At 44.8% G+C, this 18,250-nt stretch overlaps 1 protein-coding gene across 3 annotated transcripts in view; it reads left to right on the top strand.

Annotated features, from left to right (window-relative positions):
* LOC145342118 (sodium- and chloride-dependent neutral and basic amino acid transporter B(0+)-like) overlaps positions 1-18,250 on the top strand; it is a 68,740-nt gene that overhangs the window by 1,679 nt on the left and 48,811 nt on the right. For 2 of the 3 annotated variants that reach the window (XM_080187355.1, XM_080187353.1), the window contains exons 2-3: positions 489-642; positions 16,307-16,438. In XM_080187355.1, the coding sequence (XP_080043481.1) occupies positions 489-642; positions 16,307-16,438 (286 nt within the window). The remainder of the gene's footprint in view (positions 1-488; positions 643-16,306; positions 16,439-18,250) is intronic. The other variant, XM_080187354.1, reaches the window with a different exon arrangement.

Below are 18,250 nucleotides of genomic sequence, written 5' to 3'. Positions count from 1 at the left end.
CTTGACATTGCCAAGGTGCCAGACTGTCTTCCAAGTGGCATCCCTCCCCTTGCACCCGACCTTCCTGAGGGGCTTCAATAGCCTCCGTTTCTATCGGTAGGGCCATCACGATTGGTCCCCGTTGCTGTGAACTAGCTGCAGTTCTCACCAGAGAGAAACTTTCCAGGTGAGGCCACAGAGGCAAGTGAGCCCAGATGATACTCTCCCAGGATCATTAATTCAATTCTAAACATATGCAAATTTAATTTAAATGTATTATTCAGCCTTGCGCTGGAAATGTATGTGAGGCTGATTGTGCCTGATGTCTGATACCAGTAAGATTATGAGAGTCGAGAGTTTTCGGCTTCCTTGTCATCTTACCGGCTTGCTCTGTCCATTGGCTGGCGGGGCGCAACGTAAAATCACCCCTCCGTAATGGTGAAAACTGTACTATTTGATTGAGTTCCTGTCTGAGAAAGTCTAATTTCGGGCTATTTCCCCCCCCCCAGACTGTCACCAGTGGACATGAGGGTGAAAGTGATGAGAATGTGGAGCGAGGAAACTGGTCCTCGAAGACTGACTACTTGCTTTCAATGATCGGTTATGCAGTGGGTCTCGGTAATGTTTGCCGATTTCCTTATCTGGCTTACAGAAATGGAGGAGGTACTGTTCTAAAATCTGAAATGCAGAGCAAAGAATTTGAGAGACAGACTTGGCCAGGGCACTTGCAAAAGCTCTCCTGCGCTTTCTCAAAATATTGTCACAGGATCTTTTCTGTACAGAAGGGAGGACGGACAGGGTCTCAGACCAACAGTTTAACTGAGAAATGGATTAGTTAGAAAACAGCAAATTAATAAATAGGTTATTACATCAACAAGCCTGGTGAATATTTCTTAACTTGTACCTTGCCTCCAGGGTAAAGTCCAGGCCAGCTCCTCTTTTCTCAGAAGCGTTTTTAATTACCAGTCTGTCTTTGGCTCTTTAGTATTCAGCACCATGTAATTCTAAAGAAAATTCAGAAAGAATAACTGGGCCAGATTTTGCTGTAACAGGTGTTATGACCAGTCCCCAGGTGAAGTTCCCAAAATTCTAACCTGGATGAGGTCACTCGATTTGTTACTGTCTGACTGGGATACCCCTAAATTATTATGTCCAGGGTGAGATGGGATGAATTGGCTCCCTTTCTTTGTTCAATACCCTCTGCTAGTTGCAACAAAACTGATCTAAAAAGGATCCCTCCCTTTTTGAACACCTTCTCCCAGTCCCAATATTTATATTTTGAAAGGAAGCAATTTAACGAGGTTTCTTAAAGATATAGTGAATTTATTAACTACTAAAAACAAGAAATGATAAAGTAAATGCATATCCATTCATACAGCTTGAAAATAAAAATTGTGTCCAAAATGTAAGTACATGTAAGTACGAAAGGTATAAGGAACCATCTTTAACATGTCAGGAGTAGATGATTGGACATTGCTACCATTGTGATTTGAGATTCCACTTACCTTGACTGCAGCAGGCAAATGGTCTGTTTCAACACTCCAGTAGTGCTGACTTCAGCAAGTGAATAGTGGGCTTTCAGATTTTGTTGTTCTGCAGTTTGGCGTTCTCTGTTTCTGTTTTAGCTCTGGTCTTTGTTGACTAAGCTGACTTCAACAGTCAGAGAGAGGGTAAGATAGAGATGTAGCTGCAAAAAGCTGTGCATGGGTGTTGCTGATGGTTGGGTTGTTCTGCTGAGTCATATGTGTCCTTGGATACTTCCACCAGCACTAACACACACACACATATGCATGTACACACACACACACACAGACACACACACACAGGATATCTCTTGTTGAGATGATGTCAAAGTTGGCAGTTACTTTCCTGGCTGCTTTAGAAGTACCTTGTTTGGTAACAGGATGTGGTTCCATTGTCTCTCAATGTATTATCTACCAACAATTCAGCCAGTGACTAACTTTATAGTCTTTTTTTTTAAAACTCACAGGTCTTATTTAAAGTTGAATATTTCTGGACATAATTTGAAGATTTCCTTCATTATTATGACACAGAGAATGCAGCAGTGTCTGCCAAAGGTTAACTTGCTCTTCAGCAAAAAGTATTCTGCCCACTAACTTTCTGAAGGTGTGACTTATTAATGGTACATGAGGAAAGACATCTTTGGACCTGAGTGAAACAGGGGAAATAATGGAGTATCTTCCCAACAATCAAAGTGAAGGATTGTAAAATAGAAAGTAGAAGGACTGAGAAAGAAATATTTACTTGACTGGATGAAGTCAATATCAAGCCAAGTATAGAAGAAGTCAAGAAAAGTAAACAGGGACTGGATTTGGAGGGAGAGAGAAAATAAGACAGAACAGAAAAGTATTACAATTAGGACGTTTAAAAGATTGGTATATTTTAGGATTATGGGCAGGATTTTCTGGTGCTACCCACTGTGAGATTAGAAACTTTTATCCGAGGTCAATGGACCTGTCAATGGTGCATCAATTTTCCTGTCCCACCTGCCATGTTTCCCATGATGGTAAAATGTACTCCACCTTTAATTTAAGATTAAATGAAAAGGGTCATGTTATCTGTCTATTGTAAGATGCCTTTAAGGGATAGCAACATGCTATCACTCAAAGCGAAGTGATCCAGTCCCTGCTTCACTTTGACCTGTGAGCAGAACACCGTACACACAGATCTGCTGCTGCTGTCTTCAAGGTTTCTTCATTTGTATACATTTTCTCATATGCTTAGCCTTAAAAGTTGAACACACAACACATTTGCCCAATCCCTTATCAGTGTTTGGGTCCTTTAAATTACTATAAAAACACAACATAAGATGTAGAAGCAGAAGCAGACCATTCAGCCCATCGAGTCTGCTCCATGTGAGCTGTGCTCAATCAGACTGGCAGCAAGGCTGAAGTACAGGTATAACACGGTATACAGCTTTAGATTATACTATGTAGCATGAGGTGAGTATTTACATTTTGATCAGACAGCAAAGAGTTTACAGCTTTGGAGAACATTAAAATTGCAATGTGGTGACTATACTGAAAAACTTTGATGATGCAAACAGCCCTCAAGTAAAAAGCTGGTATGCAGTGGTACTTTCATGGTGAAACTGCATCACAAAATCTGTCAGTTCAATGCATGGGACAGCATGTTGAGAGGACCAGCTGGTGCTTTGACAAAGGGTCATCTGGACTCAAAACGTCAGCTCTTTTCTCTCCTTACAGATACTGGCCGACCTATTGAGATTTTTCAGCATTTTCTCTTTTGGTTTCAGATTCCAGCATCTGCTTTAAATTGCTTTTACCCAGCACTGGGTTAACTTAGTTGGGAAGGGCAGGCTGTGGGATGGACCAATAATGAGAAAGGCAGCATCAAAAAGGAAAAAAAAACAAGAAACAAAACTGTCATAAACATTGGGCCAGAGATGGCTGTGATTATAAGGCTTTGAGAGTTGCTGGAAGTCAAAAGGACATTGTTAAAATGTCTACAAATTTCCTCAGTTTGAATTGGAATGCAGCTTACCTATTACACAAATTCACATTGTTAAACAGCATACAGAGCTATGGTCTCTTGATCCAGGTGCATCTGATTCAGACAAGTATACTGTAAAAATTTATCTAGCTATTGGGAAAGGATGCCCAAGCTGAATGTATGAGGATTAACAATAGAAGAGGTAAAGGACCCCAAAAGTAATGGACTACATGAGAAGATCAGTTTAGAATCAGGTTAAACTTCCCTATGCATTGACTCAAGTTTGTCATTTGGACAACAGCCTACAGAATCAATAGGCCACGTCCTCTATTTGGCAGAGGATTTGTGGTGGAAACCAACTGCAAACTACTGGAGATAATTTGGTGACAGTGCACCACCAAGATTGCAATATCCTTTGATAAAGGCTCAAGGCTATGATTGTGAGATTAGATACAAGTCAGGTAACCTAATGGTCACAATCAGATGCACTTACCAGATTGCTGCACCTGGCAAACAGCTGATCAACAAGTTGACTTCATAACATTGAACTTGAAGGTGTTCTCCAAATTGATTTGCACCGAGCATGGCATGGAGAAAATCGAGAGTCCACTGTCTCATTATCCAAATGACAGCTGGGATCCTCCCAAAAAAATTCTAAGTGTCGAATTCACACAAAAACTGGAGTAAATCCTGCTGGTTTTTACTGAAATTTTCAAAATGAATCTCTCTAGTATGACTCACTCCAAACATCAGTGGACAAGGTCTATTCTCACGAAAGCAGCTGGCAGCATGGTGCTGAGCAGGCCATTGTGTATGTGACGATCTGTCAGTATGGAGAATGGCACATGCTCAGTAGCCCTGCACTGCTGGTCTCCTGATCGCTGAACCCCTCCTGATCGCAGCGACCCTTCATCGCTGCCCCATCGATCCCCCCCCACTGCCTAACCCCGGTCCTTCCGGACGTCTCTGGGCCAGCCCAACCCCTACGCCCCTAGGCTTGTCTTGGTCACTCCCTACCCCAATCCCCCCACCCCACCCCCTGCAGTCCTGATCTCCCAATTTCCAAACCCCACCCCCCAGCCCCACCCCACCAGCAGACCCCTCCCTCCCCCACTGTGGTGGCTAGCCACAATCGGCTCCTTCCCTTACTCCCCCACCAATCCCAACTACAAAATGGCAGCAGGACCCTCATCGATCGACCCCAGAGGCCCTGCCCCTGAGGGCCCCAACTCTCTGACCCCACCTCCATGGTACCGCCTGATGCCCAGTGGCAGTGCCGAGGTGCTCCCTGAGCTTTACCAGTTTTCCCCTTGGTCACTGCCAGGGGGGCAGGTTGCCACTGCCATGTTGGCAATGCCCAAGGTCACTGCTGGGCTGGCAATACCCAGGGTGCACCCTGCCTTTCCCCTGTCCTCCTAGGGGCGAGGGGGCTCCATCACCTCCCTTGACTCTACCGGAGTCCACCTGCCAGATCCTTGTTAGTGAGGATCTGTTGTAAACAGTGCTGGAGTGAAACACTCCTAGAGGGGGGAAGTGAATAGTGGGACCGGAGACATCAGCCCCATGCCATCTAATGATATTAAAATTGTGATTTAAATAGTTAATTGGAAATCCAGCAACTGGAGACTTGCAGAGGCTGTGGCACTCAGTGGGAAGCCCGGTAAATGGCTTCAGCTGGTCCATCCCATATCCTTTGTCTTTCAGGATCTCCATCAGGAGATGAGGCTGGCCCATCAAGGGTTAGCCTCCTGTGACCACTCTCTCACATGACCCCAGAATTAGGACACTGATTTTTTTGGTACTGCTTTTACTTGCACTAAGCACCAGCACAGAGACACTCACTTTGGTGGGACATGTTAGTGGACAGGCTTCTGGCTCATTATCTGGTGGGCATCACGCTACAGTGAAGCATATCAGGTGGGGGCAGGAACATCCAAGGGAATAGACAGGCAGAGGTCCGCAAGATCCCAGGAGGTGGCTGCCTCCAAGGCAGATGTCGGGAAAACGTTCTGTCATCACTGATGGAGATGCAGCTGCAGAGCCAGTCTTTACAAGAGTAGGTGTCAGCAACATTCCAGAAACTGCGAGGCCATCTGAGGAAGCCTTCTGTTGCAGGGGATGGTACCAGCATTGTGCAGAACCAAGGCCAATATTGCCAGTGTAGTGACTTCAGTCAAAAGCCTGGGGCAAGATGTTTGAGGCATGAGTGACAATTTCCAAAGCTTCACTCACTCTGTGATGTCCATGGCTGAGGTGCAACACAGCATGGCTCAGTCACAGAGGACATGTTCCAGGCACTGCTGAACCTTGTCACGGTGCTCCAGATCTTGCCCCAGTGATGGTGAACAATGGCTGAGGGCATTGTGAGCTTATCTCAACCAGTGATGACTGAGGATATTATGAGTTTGCCCCAGTCACACAGGGCCATGGCTGATGGCTTCAGCACCATCACTCAGATGTTGGCAGGCTTCCAGGACTGGCTGCACCGGGTGATGCAGAGGCTTTTGAAGCTCGCTCCATCCTATAGAATAACCCAGGGGCCAGCGAGCACTGTGAGATAGGAGGAAACACTGGAGACCATCCTGGGGCCTTCTACTAAGGAGACTCTGGCAGTGTTCAGACCTCTCTGAAATCGCACCCCCCCCACACACCCACCACCCCCCACTCCCCTATCAACACCGCGCCACATCCCCGGGCAGCAAACAGAACCTATGGCAACTGCAAGTTGTGATGTGGGTATGCCGGCGTTGGACTGGCGTAAACACAGTAAAAAGTCTGACAACACCAGGTTTTAGTCCAACCTATTTATTTGATAATATACTCACAAGCTTTCGGGGTTAGCCCCTTCGTCAGGTGAATGGAGAGTTCTGGCCTCAGACAGAGCATATAAAGCACAGACAGTTTACAGATTACTGATTAGAATGCGAATCCTTACACCTAACCTGCTGTTCAAGACCTGAAGTGGCTGATAATGTGAGTGGAAGGAGCACTGATCACAGGTTAAAGAGATGTGTATTGTCTCCAGACAGTACAGTAAGTGAGGTTTTGCAAACCCAGGCAAGTCACGGGGGTTACAGATAGTGCGACATGAACCCAAGATCCCTGTTGAGACTGTCCTCATGTGTGCGGAACTTGGCTATCAGTCTCTGTTCAGCGACTCTGCGCTGTCGTGTGTCGTGAAGGCCGCCTTGGAGAATGCTTACCCGAAGGTCAGAGGCTGAATGCCTGTGACCACTGAAGTGTTCGCCAACAGGAAGGGAACAGTCTTGCCTGGTGACTGTCGAGTGATGTTCATTCATCCGTTGTCGTAGCGTCTGCATGGTCTCCTCAATGTACCATGCTTCGGGACATCCTTTCTTGCAACGTATCAGGTAGACAATGTTGGCCGAGTTGCAAGAGTATTTACCATGTACCTGGTGGATGGTATTCTCACGTGTGATGATGGTATCCATGTCGATGATCCGGCATGTCTTGCAGAGCAACGCCATCCACGCTCTCAAGACAAACTGCAACATTGTCATCAAACCAGCAGACAAAGGAGGGGCCATTGTCATACTGAACAGAACGGATTACTGTAAAGAAGTGTACCGACAACTAAACAATGAGGAACACTACAGACAATTACCCACAGATCCGACCAAAGAACACACTCGTCAACTCAATAATCTGATCAAGACCTTTGATCCGGACCTTCAGAGCACCTTCCGTGCTCTCATTCCACGTACTCCCCGCATTGGAGATCTCTATTGCCTCCCAAAGATACACAAGGCAAACACACCTGGCCGTCCCATCGTATCGGGCAATGGAACTCTGTGTGAGAACCTCTCCGGCTACGTCGAGGGCATCCTGAAACCCATTGTACAAAGAACCCCCAGCTTTTGTCGCGACACTACGGACTTCCTACTGAAACTCAGCACACACGGAGCAGTTGAACCAGGGACACTCCTCGTCACAATGGATGTCTCAGCGCTCTACACCAACATCCCCCACGACGATGGCATTGCTGCGACTGCCTCAGTACTCAATGCTGACAACTGCCAGTTTCCAGATGCAATTTTACAACTCATCCACTTTATCCTGGACCACAATGTCTTCACCTTCAACAACCAGTTTTTCATCCAGACACATGGAACAGCCATGGGGACCAAATTTGCACCTCAATATGCCAACATCTTCATGCACAGGTTCGAACAAGACTTCTTCACTGCACAGAATCTTCAACCGATGCTGTACACTAGATACATCGATGACATTTTCTTCCTTTGGCCTCATGGTGAACAATCACTGAAACAACTAGATGATGATATCAACAAATTCCACCCCACCATCAGACTCACCATGGACTATTCCCCAGAATCAGTTGCATTCTTGGACACACGCATCTCCATTAAGGACGGTCACCTCAGCACCTCACTGTACCGCAAGCCCACAGACAATCTCACAATGCTCCACTTCTCCAGTTTCCACCCTAAACATGTTAAAGAAGCCATTCCCTATGGACAAGCCCTCCGTATACACAGGATTTGCTCAGATGAGGAGGATCGTGACAGACACCTCCAGACCCTGAAAGATGCCCTCATAAGAACAGGATATGGTGCTCGACTTATAGATCGGCAGTTCCGATGCGCCACAGCGAAAAACCGCACCGATCTCCTCAGAAGGCAAACACAGGACACAGTGGACAGAGTACCCTTCGTCGTCCAGTACTTCCCCGGAGCGGAGAAGCTACGACATCTTCTCCAGAGTCTTCAACATATCATTGATGAAGACGAACATCTCGCCAGGGCTATCCCCACACCCCCACTTCTTGCTTTCAGACAACCACACAACCTCAAACAGACCATTGTTCGCAGCAAACTACCCAGCCTTCAGGAGAACAGTGACCACAATACCACACAACCCTGCCACAGCAACCTCTGCAAGACATGCCGGATCATTGACATGGATACCATCATCACACGTGAGAATACCATCCACCAGGTACATGGTAAATACTCTTGCAACTCGGCTAACATTGTCTACCTGATACGTTGCAAGAAAGGATGTCCCGAAGCATGGTACATTGGGGAGACCATGCAGACGCTACGACAACGGGTGAATGAACATCGCTCGACAGTCACCAGGCAAGACTGTTCCCTTCCTGTTGGCAAACACTTCAGTGGTCACGGGCATTCAGCCTCTGACCTTCGGGTAAGCATTCTCCAAGGCGGCCTTCACGACACACGACAGCGCAGAGTCGCTGAACAGAGACTGATAGCCAAGTTCCGCACACATGAGGGCGGTCTCAACAGGGATCTTGGGTTCATGTCGCACTATGTGTAACCCCCGTGACTTGCCTGGGTTTGCAAAACCTCACTTACTGTACTGTCTGGAGACAATACACATCTCTTTAATCTGTGATCAGTGCTCCTTCCACTCACATTATCAGCCACTTCAGGTCTTGAACAGCAGGTTAGGTGTAAGGATTCGCATTCTAATCAGTAATCTGTAAACTGTCTGTGCTTTATATGCTCTGTCTGAGGCCAGAACTCTCCATTCACCTGACGAAGGGGCTAACCCCGAAAGCTTGTGAGTATATTATCAAATAAATAGGTTGGACTAAAACCTGGCGTTGTCAGACTTTTAACTGCAAGTTGGCCAGAGCCCACCAGGTCTAGGTCCTTTAGAGGACCTCCTTCAAAAGCAACACAGGCCACAGAGCGTAGAAGGCAGCAAGTCACCTCCTGCTCTGATGCGCTGTGTGGGAACACGCCTGGAAGGACGAGGAGGACACAGAAAATGAAGAAGGTAGAGTAGTGTTGAGTTAACATGGGTGAAGGAACACAGATGTAGTCAAGGAGACAAGGGCACTGATTGTTAATAAACATTATTGACCAAATCTGCATATCAGTGCTGAGATGCTTTTCACTCTGCAGTGGGGGGATGGTGGTTTGTAGTATTGTCTTCTGACCCCTGAAGCTCCCAGTTGCCCTCCTGGCTCATCCAGAAGTCAGAGTTGATGAGATAACTGGTCTCAGAAATCCTTGGATGACAAATTCACCACTCAACAAGCCCCAAATCTCAGAATCCTCTCATGCTCTCCTACCCACTGCACTGTGGCCCTGAGCAGTGTGCCACCATCCCACAGTCAGGCATGAGCTGGGAGGTCAATGGGCTATCATCAAAAAGGTAGGAGTCAGATTTCACCAGGTTCTGAGGAGAATCGCAGCTTCCCTCACAGCGAGTTGTTATAATCCCCCTGCCTTGGGAAAAGACCTGTAATGCTGCCATCACCCTGGTGGGATGTAAATGGACTCTTGGGGTGGGACAGGGATGAAGGGAAACAATGGCAAGGTGGAGAGGAAGTGGGGAGGCAATGGGGAAAGATGGGTAAGGGTAAGGCAGCGTTTGAGCATAAGGGGAGTGGGGAGATGTGAGCTGCGAGACAAAGAATCTCCTAGTTTGCTAATCTGGAAGATATGAGTGCCTGTTGTTGGCGGGCCTGCTTGTGCCTGGCTGCCCTGCTGCCTGTCCACCATGCTCTGGGTCATTTTCGGGCTTGTCATCGAGCACTTCCAGGTTCTCCTCTTTATTGTCCTCCTCCTCCAAGGCCTCATGTTTCTCCTGTTCCATCATGTCGCCTCGCTGCTGTGCCAGGTTTTACAGGACACAGCAAACAGCAATGATGTGGGAGGTCATTTGGGGGTTTTACTGTAAAGCTCCACCAAAGCACTATGAACAGTGGAACCACATCTTCAGGAGGTCTGTGCACCACTTGATGATGGTCTCAGTGCAGAGTGAGCCTCATCGTAACAAATCTCTGCCTCAGTCTCAAGCTGCTGCACTGGCATCATCAGCCTTGACATGAGTGTGTACCCCTTCTCCCCCATTAGACAACTCCTCAGCTGAGGGTTACCCTCAAAGACACTGCGTACCTCTGAGTGTGCCAGGATGTAGGTAGGCATCCTGCTTGCCACTGGGGAACTGTGCACAGGCACATGATGTGCAGGTGATGATCACACATCAACTGTATGTTCAGGGGGTGGCACCCTTTTGTATTAATAAAGGGAACCCCTTGCCAGGATGGTGCTGTGATGAAGACATGGGTGCCATTTATTGTGCCCTAGACCTGGGGCATCCTGGCGATTACAAAAAAAACTTGCAGCTCGCGTATCCACGTGGGCCTGCTCCACATTGAAGATGATGTAATCTGATGTCCAGGTATACAGGACATCATGTATACACCTGCGGGCTGAGGTCTGTGAGATGCTGTGCAGGACCCTGGAAAGAACAAGAGGCAAAAATGTTCAGAGCAGCTGTGATCTTTATGGCCACTGGGAGCTGAGGTCTGCTAGAACCTGACACTGCCATACTGCTCCTGGTAAATTCAGAGCCTTTGATGTTTCATGTTGTCCGGCAGTTCATGGAATGAACAGCGCCTCCTGTACATACGTGGCCTTCAGTTTCGCTCCCTTTGGAGTCCCTCCTTGGCCTGATGGTTGGATGGCTCCTGAGCCTCAGCAGTGACCCCCTGATTTTTGGCTCCTTAGGTGGTGCTAGGTCAGGCCCTGGTGTTCTCTCCACTGCTCTTCTGCTTCGGCATTAGTGATGCAGAATATTGCCAATTAACCTGGCTAAATTCCAAAATTCATGGTCATTCTGTGACGAGATAGAGGAAAGAGAGGATGAGTCAGTAAGGCGGTGCATTCCTGGACCCTCAGTTTCTCTCTACTCCCCTTATCATCCTGTATATAAAGAAAGCTCAAACCTTTCCGATGCGGGCAATGTTTGGGGTGTAGTGGAAAGAGATGCCATTGATGACAGTTTGGGGGAGGTAGGAGAGATGCCAGTTTTGATCCTGTGAAGGAGAAAAACCATGAGACCTCCATAGTGGGGTGGGGGGGAGAGGTCATATTTTGCTCTAATTGGGACGCCGTTTAAAAAAGATCTCAGTGCAGCTGGTTATCATGACATGTTTAAGCCTCAGCCCTCAACATGATGGTGTGAAACAATGGCTGGAATTTTACTGGCATCCCCGCCCTGATTCCGAGGTTGGGTGAGACTCGGAGAACGGCATTTTTTGTTGGCCTCGGGTGGGATTGTACAAACCTCAGGCAGACGTGCCAATAAAATTCTGCCCATTGTGTTTTGTTTTTTGTCTTGACGAAGTGTCAGAAGATTTGGAAAGAAAACTGATAAGAAACACACCGGTTTTCAATTAGACCCTAACACTTCAACATTTTTTGGTAATTTTAATGCTATAAATCTCCAAAGTACCAGAAAAGTGTGAGAATGTAAGGTTGTACACAGTTTGCTTTAAACTGTCCATTTACTCTGAAGATAAAGGAAAGGCTGTCAAGGAAAGCCAGATAACATTTATATCTGTGTACGAGACCCATGTGGCTCACATTATCGTGAAGCTTGGATTTGCAAGGGAGAGAGTCCATTGGAAACATTGTAGGATTAGTTTGAAGGTTTTTGTAGAGTATCACTGAACCTCACAGACAGGATTAGTCTCCATGAATGAATGAGAGAACAGGGAGACAGAGAATGAATGAGAAAACAGGGAGAGAGAGAGAAAACTGAGAAAGCAAAAAAGACATTAAAAAACAGATAAAAGCATCAAGTCAAGGATTCAGGCAGCAGGGGAGCTCACACTCACATTGAGATGACTAAATCATGAGGAACTAAACAAATCGAAATATTGGAGAATTTCCCTCCATTGAAAAGGTGCAGCAAACAGCTAATCCATGTGCCTCCTCTAGATCAGCTCATCCCTGGCCTGAAGTTTATATGATAATTTTCCCCTTTGGGCTACCACCATTGCTGGGACCCATTTCTCTCCAGATGTGTAGTTCCTGGCCAGCATGGCCTCTCCTCTGTGAAAAATTCTCACCTTGGAATTTCCTACTCTTTGGTCTACTTGTCCTTCCTGATTTCTCTCCACCAACTCTCAGGTTTCTTTTGGCACAGGTCAAATGTGGTCCTCAGTTCACGGCTAAACAGCGAACACTGGGTTGTTGCGTATGATGTGTTATGATACATACTGAGGAACCTGTTTAACTCACCTTCCTGGTGAACCCTCCCTTTATGAAACTTTTAACATCAGCTTCAAGATTTGGATGAACTCTCTGCCTGGCCAATTGTCACAGGGTGGTATGGAGCTGACCTCACCTGTTTGACTCCTTGGTGGTCAAGGAACTCCCCAAACTCCTTTGCCACAAACTAGGGCCCATTGTTGCTCACAAGTTCTTCAGAATTCCAGAATTTGGCAACTATTTATGTCTCTAATGTACACTGACTTTATGATCACTGTATCAAGCCAATTAGAGTTCGTCCCATTTCCACCAATTGCATTTGTCCTTCCACTGGACCTACAAAATCAATGTGGATCCATTGCCACGGAGATTGGAGCTGTTCCCATGGGTGAAGGGAAGACAATGACACCATCCTCCTTACTGCGTAGGATTCACAAGATCCTGCCTTTTCTTCAATCTTGGAGTCCTGTATATCATCTTCATTCGCACCACACCCGGTTGCCCTTGGTACACTTGATCCAGCACGTTTTCTCTTAATGTGGAGGGAATGACAAATCTCAGCCCCGACAATAGATATCCTTCCAAAACTGACAATCCCCACCTCCTGGACAGGTTGGGATGTAAATCTCGCTGGTTTCAATGACTGGTCCTCCCTCTCAGGAATAATTGTAAATGACCTAGATGAGGGTGTAGAAGGATGAGTTACTAAATTTGCGGATGACACTAAAGTCAGAGGAGTTGTGGACAGTGTGGATGGATGTTGCAATTTGCAGAGGGACATAGATAAGCTGCAGAGCTGGGCTGAGAGGTAGCAAATGGAGGTTAATGCAGAAAAGTGTGAGGTGATTCACTTTGGAAGGAGTAACAGGATTACAGAGTATTGGGCTAATGGAAAACTGTTGGTAGTGTGGATGAGCAGAGAGATCTTGGTGTCCATGTGCATAGATCCCTGAAAGTTGGCACTCAGGTTGATAAGAAGGCGTATGGTGTGTTAGCTTTTATTGGTAGAGGGATGGAGTTTCAGAGCCATGAGAGCATGTTGCAGCTGTACAAAACTCTGGTGCAGCCGCACTTGGAGTATTGCATACAGTTCTGGTCGCCGCATTATAGGAAAGATGTGGAAGCATTGGAAAGGGTGCAGAGGAGATTTACCAGGATGTTGCCTGGTATGGTGGGAAGGTTTTATGAGGAAAGGCTGAGGGACTTGAGGTTGTTTTCATTAGAGAGAAGAAGGTTAAAAGGTGACTTAATTGAGGCATACAAGATGATCAGAGGATTAGATAGGGTGGACAGCGAGAGCCTTTTTCCTTGGATGGTGATGGCTAACACAAGGGGACATAGCTTTAAATTGAGCAGTGATAAATATAGGACAGATGTCAGAGGTAAGTTCTTTACTCAGAGGGTAGTAAGGGCATGGAATGCCCTGCCTGCAGCAGTAGTGGACTTGCCAACTTTAAGGGTGTTCAAATGGTCATTGGATAGGCATATGGATAATATTGGAATAGTTTAGGTTAGAGGGTCATTAGATTGGGTCCACTGGTCGGCGTAACATCGAGGGCCAAAGGGCCTGTACTGCGCTGTAATGTTCTATATTCTATGTTCTAAGTCCACAATTTGACTAAAACCTGATCATTCCGGGTAGCATTCTGCACCTGGGTCACGGAAACCAGTACCTTATGTACTTGAGAAAAATACGTGATTTTTAATTTCTAATCAGGAACATCTTTCTTCCCATGTAGATGCAACCTTGAAACAGCATCTACGTTGCCAAAATTCTCTGATTGTCAGTGTTTTATCTTGCAAGAATAGGCTGATAGAGCCAATGTCCATATCTGCAGGCGTATTGCCACTATTGGGGGTATCCCTGTATCTGACCCAAAAATGGTGACTAGTGGCTTATGGTCAGTCAGCAGCATGAAATGCCTGCTATGAAGAAAATATGTGAACTTCTTCACACTGAGCTCGCTGCTGATCAGGTTTTGCAAACCCAGGCAAGTAATGGGGGTTACAGGTAGTGCGACATGAACCCAAGACCCCAGTTGAGACCGTCCTCATGCGTGTGGACCTCACTTACTGTGCTGTCTGGAGGCAATACACATCGCTTTAACCTATGCATAATGCTCTTTCCACTCACATTGTCAGCATCTTTAAGACTTGAATAGCAGGTTAGTTGTAAAGATTCGCATTCTAATCAGTAATCTGTAAACTGTCTGTGCTGTTAGATACTCTGTCTGAGGCCAGAACTCTCCATTCACCTGATGAAGGGACAAACCCTGAAAGCTTGTGAGTTTACTATCAAATAAATCGGTTGGACTTAATCCTGTTGTTGTCAGACTTCTGACTGTGTTTACCCCAGTCCAACGCCGGCATCTCCACATCATGGAATTTGTACCTCAGGTCACATGACCCATTCTCGTAAAGGGTCATACACTCCAACTACATGCATAACAATCTTTTCAGTTACTTACTGCAAGTTTGAATTTCTGGAGGAATCATATTATCTCACTGCTTTTGACAGTAAAATCTAGACAAAATACATATTCAGATTTTTTTCTATTTCAGGATAAACTTTTATATGCGCATCCATCATCAGTGATTAGATTTTGGCTAAGATCAAGCATCAGATCAAACCTAAAATGGGATGCAATGCCTCATCTTGTCAGCTTGGATCTTGTTTGTCTCCCTTGTGGGACCTTGACCTTGAATTGGATTCAATTGGTTTTTGAAATGGTTTTTGGAGAAGCAGGGAATGGATTTGGGCGTGCCCGGTCCACTCTGAGCATTGGCTTTGTAACTTTAAGAATGGAGTAAAAATATTAAAACTTTGAAACCTGTACACAATTACTCATCTTTATTACCTCTCCTCATTTAAGGAGGTGATTGCCTGAAAACAGCCAGTGTTGTGGTGTCAGGTTCAGCTCAAATGCTTCTTCTTCACTAGATTAATATTCAATCCTACTTTCCTTATTTAACAGACAAGGGATGAAAGTTAACATTGATGCAATATAAAGAAAAAAATGGTCGTAGTATTATGTAAATCTGATTAATTTTTTTTCTCAACATTATGGAGTTTCTTCTTGTTATAATTAAATCTTTATGTATTTTGACATTCTGCAATTTTAACACTAAAAGTTCAAAGCTTAATTTCCTGATGGGAAAGCAATGCAAGAGGTGTCTGATGAGAGCACAGATTTTGTTTTCATCTCCAACACCCACCCCTTAGTGAATTCCCGGTAAACTACTTGTACTAATGCAATGAGAGCTTGGATTTTTATTGCAATTGCTTTGTTTCGTATACAGCAGCTGAGCAAATGTGCAATCAACAGTTACAATGTTTAATTCCTGTCTTAATATGAAATGTATTTTTAGTTTTTCAACATTGTAAGATGCAGGATAGAAAGCTACTGATATAGTCCTAGTCCTACATGGTTCGAGTACTCACCAAAGTAACTAAATGATTAAATCTAAATGTTCTTCATTATCTGTGGATTAGGGTATTGCTTTATAATTTTAGTATCATTTTATTCAACGTGTCTCTTAATTTAATATCTCAGCCACCACTTCCCTGACATGCACTGAATTTGTTTCTCTATGTTTGATATACATGACTTTACATGTTTGCGTGCTTTTACCTGATTGCTTAGTGTATATAAGTACATTTTTCAATGTCATTCATACTACAATTCAGTTGTCAGGCTGCAAACATGTTTCTTGAATAAATTATTATAATTATGTTTTATTATTATTATTACATACATTCCAAACTACATGAAACAAACCTGATCACGCTAACATTCATTAAAATCTATTTCACTTTCCTTGACTATATTTTCCAGGTGCATTTCTTATTCCCTACACACTCATGCTGGCATTCACTGGGATACCTATGTATTTTCTAGAATCTTCCTTTGGACAGTTTGCCAGCCTTGGACCTGTTGCAGTGTGGAAAGCTCTGCCAATGTTACAAGGTGAATATGTACTGAACAAGCTCAAGAGCAATCTAAATATTTTAAATTCATATTTGTATCTTGACAAGGTAAGCAAATTTTAATGAAGTCTTGAATACAATCTGATTTGTAGTAAGTCTTCAAAGTCTGATATGCGAAATGAGTGACAGAGGCAAAGGGGCCAATCTTATCAAAAGAATTCTGAGTACCAAATGAACGTGAAAACGGAAGAGAATCGGGCCATTTTTTGGGCGAGTTAAAACTCAAATCATACCTCACTCTGAGAAAAAAATAAACCAAGTTCTGTTTCCCACCAGCAGGGGGAAAGGTTGGGACCGAAGCTCACCAAAAGCCCAAGGTTGCAGCAAAGTGCACCATTGCACATGTGCAGATCTCTATATTCTGTGCAATAGCAAGATGTTTGAATCCCCTTCCCCCCAGCCATAGCCAGCCTATGTGGTTGATAGCCCCCTGCCCATGATTGTGACCATGTTTATGTGGGACTGGAGACTGGTGTGTGTGGTTTATCCATTAAATTGAAAGTCAGGTGAGACTTCACCAACATCAAATCCGACTGCCCTGCAATGGTAATCCGCTGTGAAGTACTATAATGTAGGATCAGGCTTTCCCCACCATAAAGGAGAAAGTCCACCATTGAGAGTTGCAAGCCAGTCTGATAGTCTGGCAGCTCTGTAGTCCCAGAAGCAAGCAGTGACCACGACTGGGATTGCACACAAATAGCAGCAGGGGCAGGGTGGCATTTAAGTGGCCATTAATTGGCAACTTAAAAGCCTCAATTGGACCAAGGGTGGATCCAAGAAGTAAACTAGATTGAGAGGAAGCGTGCTAGAAATATAAAAACAGATAGTAAGAGATTCTATAGGTATTCAAAAATGATCAGGTTAAGTAAAATGAATGTTGGTCAGGGAGCGAATATTACATAATGAAGAAGTGGCAGTTGAAATGAACAAATATTTGCTTATGTCTTTGCTTACAGAGGATACCAAAACATTCTAGTCATATATCAGGAAGTGGAAGGGAAAGGGGAACTTAGTGAAATTACGATCACTAGGGAAGCCAAGGTGCAGAGGAATCTAGGTGCTCTAATTCATGAGCCACCAAAAGTTAGTATGCGGAATCAACAAATAATTAAGAACGCTACAAGAGGAATTGAACATAAAAGTAATGATGATATGCTTCAGTTATACAGGGCATCGGTAAGGCCACATCTTGAGTGCTGTGTGCAGTTTTGGTCTCTTGGAAGGTTGTAAATGCATTGGATGAAATTCAGATGAAAGGATAAACAGGCCTTTAGAACCAAGGCAGATGAGAGCATGGCCACCAATGACGGATCAATTAAAATTGTAGATGTAAAAAAGGACAGATTTGGAGGAAAATAGAAATTTTCAAGCTGATTTCAAAGCTTGAGAAGCAGCCGGACTCACTACGGAACATCAGGGCAGATAGAAGTTTCCTGAAATCATAAATTCTAAGAGATGGTCATCTCAGTGCCCCACAGGCAAAAAGAGGTCAGGATAGTAGATGACTAGCTATTCAAAAGAGTATGATAAAGCAGGCTGTGTAAGAGTCTTTAGGGAGTGTGCCACTTAAACTGATATTCAGCATTCTTCAATGCTGGAAATGATGGCATCTTGAAGGAGTTCTGTTGAGACTGTGGCATGAATAGTAAGAGATTATATAGGAAGGAATGACAAGAAGTATAATCAGTATAGGAGTTTCCACAGTTAGGAGGACAGTCATTCTTAAAGTAAAGTTTATTTATTAGTCACAAGTAAGGCTTGCATTAACACTGCAATGAAGTTACTGTGAAAT

Source organism: Carcharhinus amblyrhynchos, chromosome 4 (genome assembly GCF_965287045.1).
Source record: "Carcharhinus amblyrhynchos chromosome 4, sCarAmb.v2.hapA, whole genome shotgun sequence".
NCBI lineage: Eukaryota > Metazoa > Chordata > Chondrichthyes > Carcharhiniformes > Carcharhinidae > Carcharhinus > Carcharhinus amblyrhynchos.
The sequence above is the reverse complement of the archived record's forward strand: the minus strand, read 5'-3'. Positions and strand labels throughout refer to the sequence as shown.